Below are 18,733 nucleotides of genomic sequence, written 5' to 3'. Positions count from 1 at the left end.
TATGAGACATAGCAGCTTCCCCTCTCCCCTTCTCCAGAACGAGCCCGCTACCAGTGACATCAGGGCATATATTGTACTGGGAAGGAGATGGTTACTGGCCTAAATTGGGTGCCCTGATTCCTTCTCTTTATGCCCCCAGGACATGGAGTTGCGGAGTGGAGATGTCACGTACTGCCAGTTTGCTCAGCTTTATCGAAGTCTGATGTACGACGCTCAGAAACATGTAAGTGTCAAATGTGGTGGATGGGTTTTTAAAAATAAATTGCGATATACAGCATCTTTCACATCCTCAATGTGCCCCAAAGTGTCTTTCAAGTGTAGTCACTGTTGTCATATAGACAACTACAGCAGTCAGTTTGCGCACAGCACAGGTTCCCCAAACAGCAGTGAGCTGAATGACCAGCTCATCGCTTTAGATGGTGGAGGTTAAAGGATAAATGCTAGGCAGGAGATTGGGAGAATCATAGAATGGTTATAGCATGGAAGGAGACCATTCGGCACATCGAGCCCATGCCGAATTAGAAATATCTCATTTACATTAAACACCAAAAAACCCAACTGGAGAATTTCCATCCAATCAGCAAAAAGAAAATGAACCCCACAATCAGCTCAACGATAGAGACATTACAGATTACTATAAACACTGACAGCAGCCAGTGACAATCAATCAAACCAAATGGAGATACAGAATCGGAAATTGCTTCTGAATGAATCCTCCCAGTAACACAGCAAGTCCGGAATCCAGTTCCAGTGAACTTCATTGGGATCAGCCTCAGGCCGGGGCTGAGAACTCCCCTACTCTTTGAATAGTGACATGGGATCTTTTACAGCCATCTGGACAGGTTTAACTTCTCTGAGAGATGGGACTTCCAACAGTGTAGCACTGTTGTCTCACTACTGCACTGAATTATCAGCCTGCAGCTTGTGCTCAAGTCCTTGGATGGGGCATGAACCCACAATCATCTGACTTATAGACGAAAGTACTGATTGAGCCAAACAGCAGAAACCTAATACAATCACACTGGCGGAGCATAGTGCAATATATGAGTTGAAATCTCCCTTCTTTGTTCCAAATGGGTAGAAGTAACATTGATCCTATTTTAACTTTTGTGATATGAAATGATTTGTGCCTTTAGCAATCATTGGTGATCTAGCTGGACAGGTCTACAATGGAACAAAAACTAAATACTGGGAATCTGAAATAAAAACAGAAAATGCTGGAAAAGCTCAGCTGATCAGGCAGCATCTGCGGAGAGAGAAACAGAGTTAACATTTCAGTTTAACGACTTTTCGCCAGAACATGTCCATAATGGATCTGGCTGTCCTATTATTCACTGTGCCTATGATGGTGCCAACTTTCTTGGGTACAAAACATGAGTGAGTGTGTCTATAGCTCGACGGACTGTCCCATTGGTGACTGCATGTAGCGCAACTATACCATTACTGACTGTATGATACTTAAACAGAAAGAAGAAGGACTTGCATTTATATAGCGCCTTTCACGACCACCAGATGTCCTAAAGTGCTTTACAGCCGATGAAGTATTTTTTTTAAAGTGTAGTCACTGTTGTAATGTAGGAAACACGGCAGCCAATTTGCATACTGCAAGCTCCCACAACCAGCAATGTGATAATGACCAGATAATCTGTTTTAGTGATGTTGGTTGAAGGATTAATATTGGCTAGGACTCCAGGGAGAACTCCCCAGCTCCTCTTAAAAATAGTGCCATGGGATCTTTTGCGTCCACCTGCAAGGGCAGACAGGGGCCTCAGTTTAACGTCTCATCCGAAAGACAGCACCTCCCTCAGCATTGCACTGGAATGTCAGCATAGATGTATGTGCTCATGTCCCTGGAGTGGGACTTGAACCTGCAACCTTCTGACTCAGAGGTGAGAGTGCTACCCACTGAGCCACAGCTGACACTAGAACAAAGCAGTTCGCCTCTCGACTTTCATCCCCGCTACCGCTGTTGAGCTTCAGTCTCCACTCCGTCTGTCCAGCCTACTCTGCTGGAACTGATGTTAAATCTGCAGTCGGTGCTGGGAATGGGGGGGGAGCAGCTGCTACTTAAATATCACAGGATCTCTCCTATTCCAGAGGAGCAATCTGTTTAATGTTTATTTCCTTAGATTGAGCTCAATTTGCCATTTTGATCCCATGGAGCGGGAAAGGCATTTATATAGCGCCTTTCATAACCACCGGACCTCCCAAAGCAACTTACAGCCAATTAAGTACTTTTTGAGTGTAGTCACTGTTGTAATGTGGGAAACACGGCAGCCAATCTGCGCACAGCAAGCTCCCACAAACAGCAATGTGCTAATGACCAGATAATCGGTTTTTTGATGACATTGATTGAGGGGTAAATATTGGCCAGGACACCGAGGATAACTCCCCTGCTCTTCTTCAGGAGGAGCTGAATGCATATATAACTTTATAGAATCATTTTAACTTTGCCTGTGCAGGGATTTGGGACCCCTCCCCATTACTGGGGTAGGGTAAACAATTTGTTGTGACGCGGCATCCCAGGAATTGCTACATTTGCCACCTGTAGTGTGATTTGCTGCTTGAGAACTACGATCTTGCATTAAAAACCTGTCGAAGAAGAAGAGAATTTCTGGCTCCTCAACTGATCGGTGCAATGACAAATCACTTGCACTGACCGTGACTAACCGCCGATGTAACAGACTCTCTGTCTTGTTACGTCACCGTGTGATAAAGGTCTGCTTCTGCCTGATTTGCATAGAGTGCAGTTCACTGTACTGCAATTTGATTGCAAATTGAATCATAGAATCGTAGACTGACAGCACGGAAGGAGGCTGTTCGGCCCGTCGAGCCCGTGCCGGCTCTCTGCAAGAGCACTTCAGCTAGTCCCACTCCCTCTGCCATTTCCCCATGGCCCTACAAATGTTTTTCTTTCAGGTCCTTATCTAATTCCCTTTTGAAAGCCACGATTGAATCTGCCTCCACCACCCTTTCAGGCAGTGCATTCCAGATCATAACCACTTGCTGCGTAAAAAGGTTTTTCCTCATGTCGCCTTTGGTTCTTCTGCCAATCACCTTGTTATCATTCTACACAGCTTAGGATAATTACAGATAAAACTGATAAACTGACTGTCCCAGTAAAGTGCCAGCAGAACATCTACTAAGTACCACATTCCCTATGTTTTTCTGGATGTCACACCGTGTACCTGAAAGAATCTTAAATGCATTTATTAATGACGTTCTTCCTGCACTGGTTCCATGGTTAAAGCACTACCTGGTGTAGTACTCAGGATTGATCATTGGTCTATGCTGAGTTAGCTAATTCCAGTGCAGGATAGGTGAGGTCTGATTCTGTGCTGTTAAGTTCTATGTATGTGGCTAAACTGGCCACTGTTGCTGTGTTGGGATTGAGCGCCGAGTGACGTTTCCCCAGTGGGTCAGGCCTGGATGGGAATAAGAGAGGAATACCTCACAGAGGTGCAGCACTAAACAGTATGCGGGCTGTTCTGTTTCTCATTGCCGACAGTGTGAGCAAGGGGGAAAACTTTTTTATATATATCTTAAAAAAAAAAAATTTGTTTCTGATTGTGCTTTGTTTCTCCCTCTCCAGATGGAAGTCCGCTTTCTTCAGAGGTAAGTGGACAAAGCACTTGATATCGGTTTGGAGAATGTGATGTGGGAGACACTTTAATGTTTCTTCCAGGTCAGCAGGTACTTGGCTTATTGGCTGCTATTTCTGTTGCTATATTACAGATACAGTCCCCACCGCTTATACTGGTCCCGTTGGTCTCAATGGGGTTTACCCGTTATACACGGTTAAATAAAAACTCTTGTCTGTCTAAACCTTTAAAAGACATTTTCTGTCTGTGCTTACATCTGGTCCAGGTTCCTTGCTTTAAGAACATAAGAAATAGGAGCAGGAGTAGGCCATTTGGCCCCTCGAGCCTGCTCCGCCATTTAATAAGATCATGGCTGATCTGATCCTGGGCTCAGCTTCACTTCCATGCCCGCTCACTTCACTTCCTTATCGTTCAAAAATCTGTCTATCTCCACCTTAAATATATTCAATGACCCAGCCTCCACAGCTCTCTGGGGCAGAGAATTCCACAATTTGCGATCCTCTGAGAGAAGAAATTTCTCCTCATCTCAGTTCTACATTCTTAAACTATGCCCCCTAGTTCTAGTTTCCCCCACGAGTGGAAACATCCTCTCTGCATCCACCTTGTCGAGCCCCCTCAGAATCTTATATGTTTCAATAAGATCACCTCCCATTCTTCCAAACTTCAATGAGTATAGGCCCAACCCACTCAACCTTTTTTCATAAGACAACCCCTTCATCTCAGGAATTGTTGGCGCAAAAGCTTAAAGGATACTGCTCTTAAGCAGCTGGCTGTTAGACTGAAACAGGCTGACCACCAATGTTCCCGTTGAACCGCGCTGCCGTGCAGTCACCTGAAAGGTCCCGCGCAGAACGCTCACCGGCTTTCACGTTGTCGATACCGCGCACGCGTGTAGAAATTTGAATAGGCCGCACAGGGACCACCAAGTGCCACTGAGCATCCAGTACAGGTTCCCGTAGGAGACCTCTGCTCATCGCTCAAGGGACGATTGGCACTGCGCCCTTCTCACAGGCCTCCGTCAGAATGGCAATTAAAGCCACGTGCAAACTGGCCCCACAGGACTGAGTCACTCAGCCCCACTAGTGAAGAGTCGACTATAGTTAGTCACACATTAACGAGCTGCGAAAAGTTTATTGATCTCCCAAAAATAGCCGGGGCACTTTATGTGTTACAAACGCCTTTATAATTGGCTTCAGTGGAAATGGCCAACGGTTGCCGCCATTTTCCCCACACAACACGGTAAACGGTGGGAACTGTATGAACACAAAAGTACTTTTGTGGTAGCTCCTGTTGCTGTATGGATAGATGTCTTCCTCGATTTCGAGGGACTGCCTATGACGATGATGGATAGATGCCACCAGTGGCAGAAGTTAGGGCATGGGAGTTCCCAGAAGTCAGCCAATTTCTACCCAGCTAGTATTTCAAGAAATACGGTAAAATATTGGCCTTGGAGACCAGCTGGGAAATTCTTGCCGGCACAGTAAAGCGTCCCCCACGCAGGAGAAGCTTGAAAACCATCGCAGTCGTTTCCAAGGACAATAAGATCCTCCTGAGCTGTGCCAGAGCCTAGAGCTGTTTCTCAGACTTCAGTCTCTGGTGTTTGGCAGAAGTATCGTAATGCTGTTCTCCCGCTCGGAGTACCTTCGACACGCGCACTGCAGTGGCTCAAGAGGGCGGCTCGTCGCAACTTTCCCCAGAGCAATCGGGGATGGCAATCAATGCTGGGCTTACAGCGAAGCCCACAGCCCAGGAAATAATTTGCTTTAAACTGAAATCTTTCCAGTTATTTTATGTCGATTTGCCACTCCTTGCATTGTTCTTTCAGCATGTCAGCTCTGTATGTGCGAATCCCCAGGTATCTCTGTTCCTGCACCTCCCCCCCTCCCCCCTTTAAAATTGTACCATTTAATTTAGATTGCTTCTCCTCGTTCTTCCTTCACACTTCAGTACCAGTGTGCCCAGTGCACGTACCTCAGTGCCACACTGCCCACATCAGCACCATGCCACACGCTGTTCCGTCGGGAGTGTCGGGAAATGATTGCAAAGTCACGCTGTTCTGAACTAGTCGTTGGGATTTTCTTTTTTTGTTGGAGCTTAAGAAATAGGAGCAGGAGTAGGCCATGCGGCCCCTCGAGCCTACTCTGCCATTCAGTAAGATCATGGCTGATCTTTGACCTTAACTCCACTTTCCTGCCTGATCCCCATATCCCTTAATTCCCCAAGGGATCAAAAATCTAGCGATCTCAGCTTTGAATACACTCAACGACTCAACATCTACAGCCCTATGGGGTAGAGAATTCCAAAGATTCACAACCCTCTGAGTGAAAAAATTCTTCCTCATCGCAGACCGATGGCCGACCCCTTATCCTGAGACTGTGACCCCTGGTTCTAGACTCTCCGGCCAGGGGAAACATCCTCCCTGCATTTACCCTGTCAATCCCCTCCAGAATCTTATATGTTTCAATAAAATCACCTCTCATTCTCCTAAACACCAGAGAGTATAGGCCCAATCTACTCAAACTCTCCTCGTAGGGCAACCCACTCACCCCAGGGATCAATCTAGTGAACCTCTGTTGCACCGCCTCCAAGGCAAGTATATCCTTCCTTAGATAAGGAGTCCAACTCTGTGCAGGCAATTAAGTGCAGGCAAGGAGGAATAAGCCTGTAATCCCTCTCCCAGAGGGAGTGGTTCGACATCTGTTTCTGGTTTAGCCCAGGTGCCTGTCCTGGGCTAACGCTTGTGATCTTTTATTCTGCAGGAGCTGTGAGAGGCCTGAACTCAGCCAAGTCTCACTGCAGGATTTTCAGCAATTTCTTCTGGAGCATCAAAAGGTAAGCGTGATTGCCAGCTTCTGCGGAGAAACTAGTCGGGGCATGCCATCTGCACATACTTTCCAGACTTGTCAGGATTAAGGTTCACCCTGAGGTGGTTCCCAGTTAGCATTAACATAAGAACATAAGAAATAGGAGCAGGGGTAGGCCATTTGGCCCCTCGAGCCTGCTCCGCCATTCAATAAGATCATGGCTGAACTGATCCTGGCCTCAACTCCACTTCCCTACCCGCTCCCCATAACCCTTGACTCCCTTATCGTTCAAAAATCTGTCTATCTCCGCCTTAAATATATTAAATGACCCAGCCTCCACAGCTCTCTGAGGTAGAGAATTCCAAAGATTCGTGACCCTCAGAGAAGAAATTCTTCCTCATTTCCGTTTTAAATGGGCAACCCCTTATTCTGAAACTATGTCCCTAGTTCTAGATTCCCCCACGAGGGGAAACATCCTCTCTGCATCTACCCTGTCAAGCCCCCTCAAGAATCTTATACATTTTAATAAGATCACTTCTAAACTCCAATGAGTAGAGGCCCAATCTGCTCAACCTTTCTTCATATGACAACCCCTTCATCTCAGGAATCAACCTCGTGAAGTTTCTCGGAACTGCCTCCAGTGCAAGTATATCCATCCTTAAATAACCTATTTTTCTTTCCTTAAACAGGTTGTTCTCCTTTAATCAGGAGGGTAGGGGAGGGGGGGAGGCGGAACAAAGGGTGATGTAAATTCAAGAGCGAGAGAACGAAAAAGTGATCAAGGGTGGTGGTCCATTGGCGAGTATTCAGGCGCTAGCATTTTCAAACGCGGTTTCCACTGCTTACCCATTCTGTGTGCAGTGGAGCAGTTCAGCGCCAATCAGGGGAACCGCTACGTGAGAGTGAAGTAAAAAAGAAAGACTTGTATTTATAGAGCACCTTTCACGACCACCGGACGTCCCAAAGCGCTTTACAGCCAATCAAGTGCTTTTTGAAGTGCAGTCACTGTTGTAATGTGGGAAATGTGGCAGCCAATTTGCGCACAGCAAGCTCCCACAAACAGCAAGGTGATAATGACCAGATGATCTGTTTTAGTGATGTTGCTTGAGGGATAAATATTGGTCAGGTCACCAGGGTTAACTCCCCTGCTCCTCTTCGAAATAGTGCCTTGGAAATTTTTACATCCACCTGAGAGAACAGATGGTGCGTCGGTTTGATGGTCACATGCGAAAGACGGCACCTCCGACAGTGCAGCACTTCCTCAGCACTGCACTGGAGTGTCAGCCTGGATTTTTTTGTACTCAAGTCTCTGGAGTGGGACTTGAACCCACAACCTCCTGACTCCAAGGCATGTCTCCCATAAGGAAAAATCAATCGCAGCATGAATCAGGCTGGGTCATTCTTACGACCCCCCCCTACTGTCCTATTCCAGTCGCCTTTGATTGTGCCACCGTGAGCTTCTTGACAGAACATTCGGTAACGTGAGATTTGCAAGGATGTACATCATTCGTTTAACAGTTTCGATGTTCTGTTTTCATTGTCTAGGAATTGTGGGCGAAGGACACCCATCGAGTGCGGGAGTTCATGTTCAATTACCTCCGAGACCCTCTTCGAGAGATTGAGGATCCATTTTTCTACCTCGATGAGGTAAGATTGCCGCCAACGGTGAAGAACATCCCAGTCGTTGTGGGCTTCGGTTACTCGGCTGGGCCACGACGTCGCAGTGAGGCACAGGGGTGCCCAGCACCCCGGCTGTAAGCAGGAAGCCCTCACTAAAAGTAGAGGCGAGGAAGTGGTGGGCTGATAGTTGGGAGTTTGTGGGAGGGGGGGTGGGGTAGGTCTGAGCAGGTTGTGTCGTCAATGCAGGATTTACCGAAAACAAGCAAAGCCCAGGAAAACGGTCTCCTGATGGGTAAATACACCACTGGTACTGAGCTGTGTAGATCAGGAGTGGCTTCAATGTGATCCCCAGTCTGTATTGTGCACAGGAGGGCAGGAAAAAGAGTGGGAGAGCGATAGTGATAGGGGATTCAATTGTGAGGGGAATAGATAGGCGTTTCTGCGGCCGCAACCGAGACTCCAGGATGGTATGTTGCCTCCCTGGTGCAAGGGTCAAGGATGTCTCAGAGCGGGTGCAGGACATTCTAAAAAGGGAGGGAGAACAGCCAGTTGTCGTGGTGCACATTGGTACCAACGACATAGGTAAAAAAAGGGATGAGGTCCTACGAAACGAATTTAAGGAGCTAGGAGCTAAATTAAAAAGTAGGACCTCAAAAGTAGTAATCTCGGGATTGCTACCAGTGCCACGTGCTAGTTAGAGTAGGAATCGCAGGATAGCACAGATGAATACGTGGCTTGAGCAGTGGTGCAGCAGGGAGGGATTCAAATTTCTGGGGCATTGGAACCGGTTCTGGGGGAGGTGGGACCAGTACAAACCAGACGGTCTGCACCTGGGCAAGACCGGAACCAATGTCCTAGGGGGAGTGTTTGCTAGTGCTGTTGCGGAGGAGTTAAACTAATATGGCAGGGGGATGGGAACCAATGCAGGGAGACAGAGGGAATCAAAAAGGAGACAAAAACAAAAGACAGAAAGGAGATGAGGAAAAGTGGAGGGCAGAGAAACACAAGGCAAAGAACAAAAAGGGCCACTGTACAGCAAAATTCTAAAAGGACAAAGGGTGTTAAAAAAACAAGCCTGAAGGCTTTGTGTCTTAATGCAAGGAGTATCTGTAATAAGGTGGATGAATTAACTGTGCAAATAGATTTTAACAAATATGATGTGATTGGGATTACGGAGACGTGGCTCCAGGATGATCAGGGCTGGGAACTCAACATCCAGGGGTATTCAACATTCAGGAAGGATAGAATAAAAGGAAAAGGAGGTGGGGTAGCATTGCTGGTTAAAGAGGAGATTAATGCAATAGTTAGGAAGGACATTAGCTTGGATGATGTGGAATCTATATGGGTAGAGCTGCAGAACACCAAAGGGCAAAAAACGTTAGTGGGAGTTGTGTACAGACCTCCAAACAGTAGTAGTGATGTTGGGGAGGGCATCAAACAGGAAATTAGGGGTGCATGCAATAAAGGTGCAGCAGTTATAATGGGTGACTTTAATATGCACATAGATTGGGCTAGCCAAACTGGAAGCAATACGATGGAGGAGGATTTCCTGGAGTGCATAAGGGATGGTTTTCTAGACCAATATGTCGAGGAACCAATTAGGGGGGAGGCCATCTTAGACTGGGTGTTGTGTAATGAGAGAGGATTAATTAGTAATCTCGTTGTGCGAGGCCCCTTGGGGAAGAGTGACCATAATATGGTGGAATTCTGCATTAGGATGGAGAATGAAACAGTTAATTCAGAGACCATGGTCCAGAACTTAAAGAAGGGTAACTTTGAAGGTATGAGGCGTGAATTGGCTAGGATAGATTGGTGAATGATACTTAGGGGGTTGACTGTGGGTGGGCAATGGCAGACATTTAGAGACCGCATGGATGAACTACAACAATTGTACATTCCTGTCTGGCGTAAAAATAAAAAAGGGAAGGTGGCTCAACCGTGGCTATCTAGGGAAATCAGGGATAGTATTAAAGCCAAGGAAGTGGCATACAAATTGGCCAGAAATAGCAGCGAACCCGGGGACTGGGAGAAATTTAGAACTCAGCAGAGGAGGACAAAGGGTTTGATTAAGGCAGGGAAAATGGAGTACGAGAAGAAGCTTGCAGGGAACATTAAGACGGATTGCAAATGTTTCTATAGCTATGTAAAGAGAAAAAGGTTAGTAAAGACAAACGTAGGTCCCCTGCAGTCAGAATCAGGGGAAGCCATAACGGGGAACAAAAAAATGGCAGACCAATTGAACAAGTACTTTGCTTCGATATTCACAAAGGAGGACACAAACAACCTTCCGGATATAAAAGTGGTCAGAGGGTCTAGTAAGGAGGAGGAACTGAGGGAAATCCTTATTAGTCGGGAAATTGTGTTGGGGAAATTGATGGGATTGAAGGCCGATAAATCCCCAGGGCCTGATGGACTGCATCCCAGAGTACTTAAGGAGGTGGCCTTGGAAATAGCGGATGCATTGACAGTCATTTTCCAACATTCCATTGACTCTGGATCAGTTCTTATTGAGTGGAGGGTAACCAATGTAACCTCACTTTTTAAAAAAGGAAGGAGAGAGAAAACAGGGAATTATAGACCGGTCAGCCTGACCTCAGTGGTGGGTAAAATGATGGAATCAATTATTAAGGATGTCATAGCAGCGCATTTGGAAAAAGGTGACATAATAGGTCCAAGTCAGCATGGATTTGTGAAAGGGAAATCATGCTTGACAAATCTTCTGGAATTTTTTGAGGATGTTTCCAGTAGAGTGGACAAGGGAGAACCAGTTGATGTGGTATATTTGGACTTTCAGAAGGCTTTCGACAAGGTCCCACATAAGAGATTAATGTACAAAGTTAAAGGACATGGGACTGTGGGTAGTGTGCTGACATGGATTGAGAACTGGTTGTCAGACAGGAAGCAAAGAGTAGGAGTAAATGGGTACTTTTCAGAATGGCAGGCAGTGACTAGTGGGGTACCGCAAGGTTCTGTGCTGGGGCCCCAGCTGTTTACACTGTACATTAATGATTTAGACGAGGGGATTAAATGTAGTATCTCCAAGTTTGCGGATGACACTAAGTTGGGTGGCAGTGTGAGCTGCGAGGAGGATGCTATGAGGCTGCAGAGTGACTTGGATAGGTTAGGTGAGTGGGCAAATGCATGGCAGATGAAGTATAATGTGGATAAATGTGAGGTTATCCACTTTGGTGGTAAAAACAGAGAGACAGACTATTCGGCCATTCTGAATGGTGACAGATTAGGAAAAGGGGAGGTGCAACGAGACCTGGGTGTCATGGTACATCAGTCATTGAAGGTTGGCATGCAGGTACAGCAGGCGGTTAAGAAAGCAAATGGCATGTTGGCCTTCATAGCGAGGGGATTTGAGTACAGGGGCAGGGAGGTGTTACTACAGTTGTATAGGGCCTTGGTGAGGCCACACCTGGAGTACTGTGTACAGTTTTGGTCTCCTAACTTGAGGAAGGACATTCTTGCTATTGAGGGAGTGCAGCGAAGGTTCACCAGACTGATTCACGGGATGGCGGGACTGACCTATCAAGAAAGACTGGATCAACTGGGCTTGTATTCACTGGAGTTCAGAAGAATGAGAGGGGATCTCATAGAAACGTTTAAAATTCTGATGGGTTCAGAGAGGTTAGATGCAGGAAGAATGTTCCCAATGTTGGGGAAGTCCAGAACCAGGGGTCACAGTCTAAGGATAAGGGGTAAGCCATTTAGGACCGAGATGCGGAGAAACTTCTTCACCCAGAGAGTGGTGAACCTGTGGAATTCTCTACTACAGAAAGTTGTTGAGGCCAATTCACTAAATATATTCAAAAAGGAGTTAGATGAAGTCCTTACTACTAGGGGGATCAAGGGGTATGGCGAGAAAGCAGGAATGGGGTACTGAAGTTGCATGTTCAGCCATGAACTCATTGAATGGCGGTGCAGACTCGAAGGGCCGAATGGCCTACTCCTGCACCTATTTTCTATGTTTCTATGTTTCTATCTGAGATCAGCTTGGATGGTCTTTGAGGTGTTATAACTGTGCGCACTAGGTCCGTGCAGCAGAGCAGGTCTCCAATCGCCCTGATTAACTCTTGCCACTGGATAAAGGCTTAGCTCTGTCAAGCCCGTGTGGTGGCTGGTGTGCAACGGTCATCACACATTAAAAAAATCCACGCACAGGCATCTTCCACCCCCTTAACTGGAGTTCAGGACTGGAACTTCGAGTCCTTCATTGAAACATCTGTGAACTCTCGTGGAAGCAAGTCATCCTCGTTTGAGGGATCGCCTATGATGATGATAACTGGCCTTACTGCCTGAGGGTTAGGTACCAACAACCACAACTTGTCGAGAACTTAGTAAAACGTCCCAAGGCGCTTCACAGGAGTGTTATAAAACAACATTTGACAACAAGCCACATAAGGAGATATTAGACCAGATGACCAAAAGCTTGATCAAAGAGGTCAGTTTTAAGAAGCGTCTTAAAGCAGGAGAGAGAGGTAGAGAGGCAGTCAGGTTTAGGGAGGGAATTCCAGAGCTAAGGCCTAGGCAGCTGAAGGCATGGCCACCAATGGTTGAGTGATTAAAATCAATGATGTTCAAGACGCCAGAAATAGAGGAGTGTAGATATCTCGGCGGGGGGTGGGAGGGGGATTGTGGGGCTGGAGGAGATTACAGAGAAAGGGAGGGGCGAGGCCATGGAGAGATTTGAAAACAAGGATGAGAATTTTTAAATTGAGGCGTTGCTTAACCGGGAGCCAATGTAGGTCAGTGAGCACAGGGATGATGGGTGAATGGGACTTGGTGCGAGTTAGGACACGGGCTGCTGAATTTTGGATGACCTCAAGTTTACAGAGGGTAGAGTGGGAGGCCAGCCAGGAGTGTGTTGTGATAGTCAAGTCTAGAGGTAACAAAGGCAACCCGAGCAAGAGTTGGTGCCTTTATAGGAGAATTTTTTTTTTAAAAAGCAGATAATCACCAGTCTGTTCTTTGGGAGAAAAGTGGCACTATTGTATGGAAAGCTTCTGTCATGTTGTCGAGCAGTGGGCACAGCCCTTTGTGGCCTCATTTTCCAATCACGGCGGAGTAGAACCCAGGTCATTTCCTAAAGTACATAGGGACAGGAAGGAGTAGGCCATTGAGCCCCTCAACCCTGTTCTGCCATTCAATGAGATCGGCGAGCTAACTCCATATACTTGCCTTTGGCCCATATCTCTTAGTACCTTTGGTTAACAAATATATATCAATCTCCGATTTAAAATTAACAATTGATCTAGCATCAACTGCCGTTTGCGGAAGGGAGTTCCAAACTTCTGCCACCCCTTGCGTGTAGAAGTATTTCCTAATTTCACTCCTGAATGGTCTGGCTCTAATTTTTAGACTATGCCCCTAGTCCTAAATCCCCAACCAGCAGAACTAGTTTCTCTCTATCTACCCTATCTATTCCCCTTAATATCTTGAAAACTTTGATCAGATCACTCCTTAACCATACAGATTCTAGGGAATACATCCCTAATTTGTGTAATCTCTTATCATGATTTAACCCTCAGTGTAAACCTACACTGCACTCCCTCCCAGACCAATATATCCTTCCTCAGCTGCAGTGCCCAGAACTGCTCACACTGCTCCAGGTGTGGTCTAACCAGGGTTTTGTATAGCTGCAGCATAACTTCTACTCCCTTGTACTCTAGTCCTCTAGATATAAAGGCCAACATTCTATTAGCCTTTTTGATTAGTTTCTGTACCTGTTCATGACATTTTAATGATCCGTGTACCTGAACCCCAAAGTCTCTTTGGATTCCACTGCTTTTAGCTTTTCGCCATTGGCCTCACCCACATTAAAATCCATTTGCCACAGTTTGTCCCATTCATTAATCTGTCAATATCCCTTTGTAATTTTATGCTTTCATCTACACTGCCTACCGTGACGCCTATCTTTGTGTCATCGTCAAATTTGGATATATGCCTTTCTATATTTTGGTTTCCATATTTACGAAAAGATATACTTGCTTTGGAGGCAGCTCAGAGAAGGTTCACTCGATTGATTCCGGAGATGAGAGGGTTGACTTCTGAGGAAAGGTTGAGTAGGTTGGGCCTCTACTCATTGGAATTCAGAAGAATGAGAGGTGATCTTACCAAAACGTATAAGATTATGAGGGGGCTTGACAAGGTGGATGAAGAGAGGATGTTTCCAATGATGGAGGAGATTAGAACTAGGGGGCATAATCTTAGAATAAGGGGCCGCCCATTTAAAACTGAGATGAGGAGGAATTTCTTCTCTCAGAGGGTTGTGAATCTGTGGAATTCGCTGCCTCAGAGAGCTGTGGAAGCTGGGCCATTGAGTAGATTTAAGACAGAGATTGACAGTTTCTTAACCGATAAGGGAATAAGGGGTTATGGGGAGCAGGCAGGGAAGTGGAGCTGAGTCCATGATCGGATCAGCCATGATCGTATTAAATGGCGGAGCAGGCTCAAGTGACTGTATAGCCCACTCTTGCTCCTAATTCTTATGTTCTTAGGTTATATCATCATCTAAGTCGTTAATAAATTCCGTGAATTGTTGAGGTCCCTGCGGGACACCACTAGTCACATCCTGCCAATTAGAGTATCTACCCATTATCCCTACTCTCTGTCTCCTGCCGCTCAGCCAATTTTCTGACCAGGCCAATCATTTTCATTCACTTCCAAGGGCTTCTACCTTAGTTAACAGTCTCTTATGTGAGACTTTATCAAATGCCTTCTGGAGCCTGGTTCAGCTCTCTGTAGTCCAGGTACTGCCATCCCTGCTATCTCTAGAGTCTAGTGCTCAGCCGCCACACCTGGGTTATACTGCTGACTGCGCATTGTACTGGACGACAGCGGAGCTCTGCAGCCATGTGCTTGGGACACAGTGCAAGGCTCATCATGCCGGGAGGCTAATTTGTAATGTTCTGAAAGTGGTTGTGAGCGATGCTTCCTCTACAAAGAGTCACATGTAAAGGTCTAACATTTCCCCCAAGAGCTATTTCTAAAATATGACTTTGGAACATAGGCACAGCAGTGGGCCATTCAGCCCTTCGAGCGTGTTCCACCATTCTGTGAGTTCATGGCTGATCTGTACCTCAACTCCATGTACCCACCTTTGCACCAAATCCTTTGATACCTTTACCCAGAAAAAACATAGAAACATAGAAAATAGGTGCAGGAGTAGGCCACTCAGCTGTTTGAGCCTGCACCGCCATTCAATGAGTTCACGGCTGAATGTGCAACTTCAGTACCCCATTCCTGTTTTCTCGCCATACCCCTTGATCTCCCTCGTAGTAAGGACTACATTTAACTCCTTTTTGAATATATTTAGTGAATTGGCCTCAACAATTTTCAGTGGTAGAGAATTCTACAGGTTCACCACTCTCTGGGTGAAGAAGTTTCTCCTCATCTCAGTCCTAAATGGCTTACCCCTTATCCTTAGACTGTGACCCCTGGTTCTGGACTTCCCCAACATTGGGAACATTCTTCCTGCATCTAACCTGTCCAATCCCGTCAGAATTTTAAACGTTTCTATGAGATCCCCTCTCATTCTTCTGAACTCCAGTGAATACAAGCCCATTTGATCCAGTCTTTCTAGATATGTCAGTCCCGCCATCCCGGGAATCAATCTGGTGATTTCAGCCTTGAAAGTTTCAGTTGACCCAGCAGGCACAGCCTGTTGAGGGAAGAGAGTTGCACATTTCTGCCAAGCTTTGTTTCGAATTTGAATTAGATTTCACATAGTGCAATCTCAATTGATGTACGACCTGCGAGAGTGATTTCGCAGTGCATGGCAGTTGGGTCAACTGAAAAAAAAAAAAGGCACTTTATGACAACTCCTCGCACGCAGGTAGATGTCGCAGAGTGCTTTACGGTGAGGAGGAAAGTGGACACACAACATGAGGCTAGGAGGAACAAAATGGAGAGAGGACAAGATGGGCAACCAAAGGCAAGGTGCAAGATGGTTATTGATTGAGGAGGTTTTTTTGAAACGGGCTGGGTGGTAGCAAGGCAGAGGGAACTGGGTATACTTCCAGAGGGCAAGAACGTAGTGGCTGAGTGAGCAGCTGGAGTGATGAGGGTCAGGGAGAAGCCCAGTGCTAGGATGGCAGAGAATGTGACTGTATCATTATCATAGGCGGTCCTTCGAACTAGGATGACTTGCTTCCACATGAGTTCACAAATGCTTCAATGAAGGACCCGCTGTTCCAGTCCTGAACTCCAATTGAGAGGGTGGAAGGTGCCTGTGCGTGGATTTTATTAACGTGTGGTGGCCATCGCACACCAGCCACGACACGGGCTTGACAAAGCGAGGCCTTTATCCAGTGACGACTGGAGACCTGCTCTGCTGCACGGACCTAGTGTGCACACATATCGCAGTGTGGGCTGGCCCGTGCTGCCCCTGGGCTCTCGGCGCGTTTGGGCCCTGTACCTTCATTCACCGCACTCCCACCACAATCTCTCGCCGCTCCTCCGCCACAAACATTCGCCGCACCTCCACCACGATAATTGCAGTTTAAGTGACCTATTCCGCAGCTTGACTCGCACTGCAGCTGACGGAGCAAAGCGACGGGAGCGTTGCTAGGGTCCCTTGTTAAGAATGGTTGTAGCCCTTGTGTAGGGTGCAGTGTTGGAGAGCTAAAGGGGGAGGAGGGGGTGGTTCAATGTTGTTTAAAACCTTTGACTGTTTTATTTCCTTATCCTTTTAGTTCCTGACTTTCCTGTTTTCCAAAGAAAACTCCATTTGGGATTTGAGGTTTGATCAGGTCTGCCTGGAAGCGATGAGCAATCCCCTGTCTCATTATTGGATCTCCTCATCTCACAACACGTGAGTAATTGCCTCTACCCAGCCATAATCTCCACCGAGTGGAGCAGCTCTGAGCCGGTTCCACCCACATCGTACCAAACTCTTTCAAAGCACTTTGCCAGGTTTCGGGTGAATTCTTAAGTAACCGTGTCACCAGCGTGCATTTTAGTTAGTGCCTGTCCATTGGAGTTAATTTTCCGTTCTTAAACTGTACTCTATTCGCACCCCCCCCTCCCCTCTCGCTCTCTCTGCTATAGGGTACAGTTCCACAGGCACAAGGGTTATGCACGACCCATTCAAAATACTGCACGTGCGCTGTTTTTCGCATTGAAGAGCCAGCTGCACGGGAGGTCCCGAGTGCTGTGCGGTCACGTGGCTTAAAGGGAACATTACTTTCTAGTATCTCACCCAATGGCGTTTCCTAGCCAATCACGATCCTCCTTTTAAAGGGTTCACCAGACTGATTCCTGGGATGGGGGGATTGTCCTATGTTGAGAGATTGAGCAGACTAGGCCTATGTTCTCTGGAGTTTAGAAGAATGGGAGGTGATCTCATTGAAACATACAACATTCTTACCGGGCTTGACAGGGTAGATGCAGGGAGGAGGTTTTCCCCTGGCTGGGGAGTCTAGAACCAGGGGTCACAGTCTCAGAATAAAGGGTCGGCCATTTAGGACTGAGATGAGGAGAAACTTCTTCACTCAGAGGGCTGTGGAGGCTCAGTCTTTGAGTATATTCAAGGTTGAGGTCGATAGATTTTTGAATATTAAGGGAATCGAGGGATATGGGGATAGTGCAGGCAAGTGGAGTTGAGGTAGAAGATCAGCCAAGATCTTATTGAATGGCGGAGCAGGCTCGAGGGGCCGAATGGCCTACTCTTGCCCCTAATTCTTATGTTTTTACTTCCTTTACCTTTTTTATGTACACATTGTGCAACAGGAGTAGCTGGTTAGTGATCAAGAGTGGGGGAGCACTAGTCAATTTGTATTCCCTCCCTAGCTCAGGGATGCAGAGGAAGACTGTACGTCCATACCCAGTTAAGATCAGCTAACTCCGCATAGAACAGGGATCAAACTGCCGATGTTAGCGGTTATTTTTTTCTTAAGGGGCTTTGTGCATGAAACCTCAGGAAGTAGCACCGTGCTGAATCTGACTGGGTAGCATTGGGCTGACTGGGGAGCGAGGGTTGCTTTATAGGCTGTCTCTGGACTTTTGCCCCGTCAGCCTACTTTGTGTTTTTATTACTATACAGTTTATTACTGTCCTCCTGCTGGCAGTGATAGTGAGGAGCAGATTTCATGAGCTAGAGTCTGTTGTCAAAAGCTGCACCTGCGACTGTCACTTTCAGCATCGGGGGCAGAGATAGGACTGTCAACAGGAAGTGACACAACACAGCTTTGGACGCAAAGGTGATATAAAGAAGCTGTTTGAACTGTATGTCTGAGTCGCAGGAGGGAAAGACATTATTGTATCAAGCAGCTTAGAAACATGGAACATAGAAATTTACAGCGCAGAAGGAGGCCATTTTGACCCATCATGTCCGCGCCGCCGACAAAGAGCCGCACGACCCTCGGTCAGCAGCCCTGAAGGTTACATATAAACCTATGAACAATGGTGGAAAGGTAAAGAGCACCCAGCCCAACCAGTCCGCCCCACACAACTGCGACACCCCTTACACTGAAACATTCTACACTCCACCCCAAATGGAGCCATGTGATCTCCTGGGAGAGGCAAAAACCAGATTAAAAACCCAGGCCAATTAGGGGGGAAAAAAATCTGAGAAAATTCCTCTCCGACCCATTCAGGCGATCGAAACTAGTCCAGGAGATCACCCTGGCCGTATTCGATTCCCTGCAGTACTTGCCATCATATCTGCGCCAGCCAACAAGAGGTTATCCAGTCTAATCCCAA

General features: G+C 46.7%; 1 protein-coding gene across 1 annotated transcript in view; it reads left to right on the top strand.

Moving 5' to 3' along the window:
* The window catches only part of plcg1 (phospholipase C, gamma 1), a 185,581-nt gene that overhangs the window by 87,632 nt on the left and 79,216 nt on the right, over positions 1-18,733 (top strand). The window contains exons 6-10 of the mRNA XM_070896334.1: positions 140-223; positions 3,593-3,615; positions 6,362-6,434; positions 7,952-8,053; positions 16,726-16,844. Of these exons, the coding sequence (XP_070752435.1) occupies positions 140-223; positions 3,593-3,615; positions 6,362-6,434; positions 7,952-8,053; positions 16,726-16,844 (401 nt within the window). The remainder of the gene's footprint in view (positions 1-139; positions 224-3,592; positions 3,616-6,361; positions 6,435-7,951; positions 8,054-16,725; positions 16,845-18,733) is intronic.

Source organism: Pristiophorus japonicus, chromosome 12 (genome assembly GCF_044704955.1).
Source record: "Pristiophorus japonicus isolate sPriJap1 chromosome 12, sPriJap1.hap1, whole genome shotgun sequence".
NCBI lineage: Eukaryota > Metazoa > Chordata > Chondrichthyes > Pristiophoridae > Pristiophorus > Pristiophorus japonicus.
Note: the sequence above shows the minus strand (reverse complement) of the source record. Positions and strands in the feature narration are given on the sequence as shown.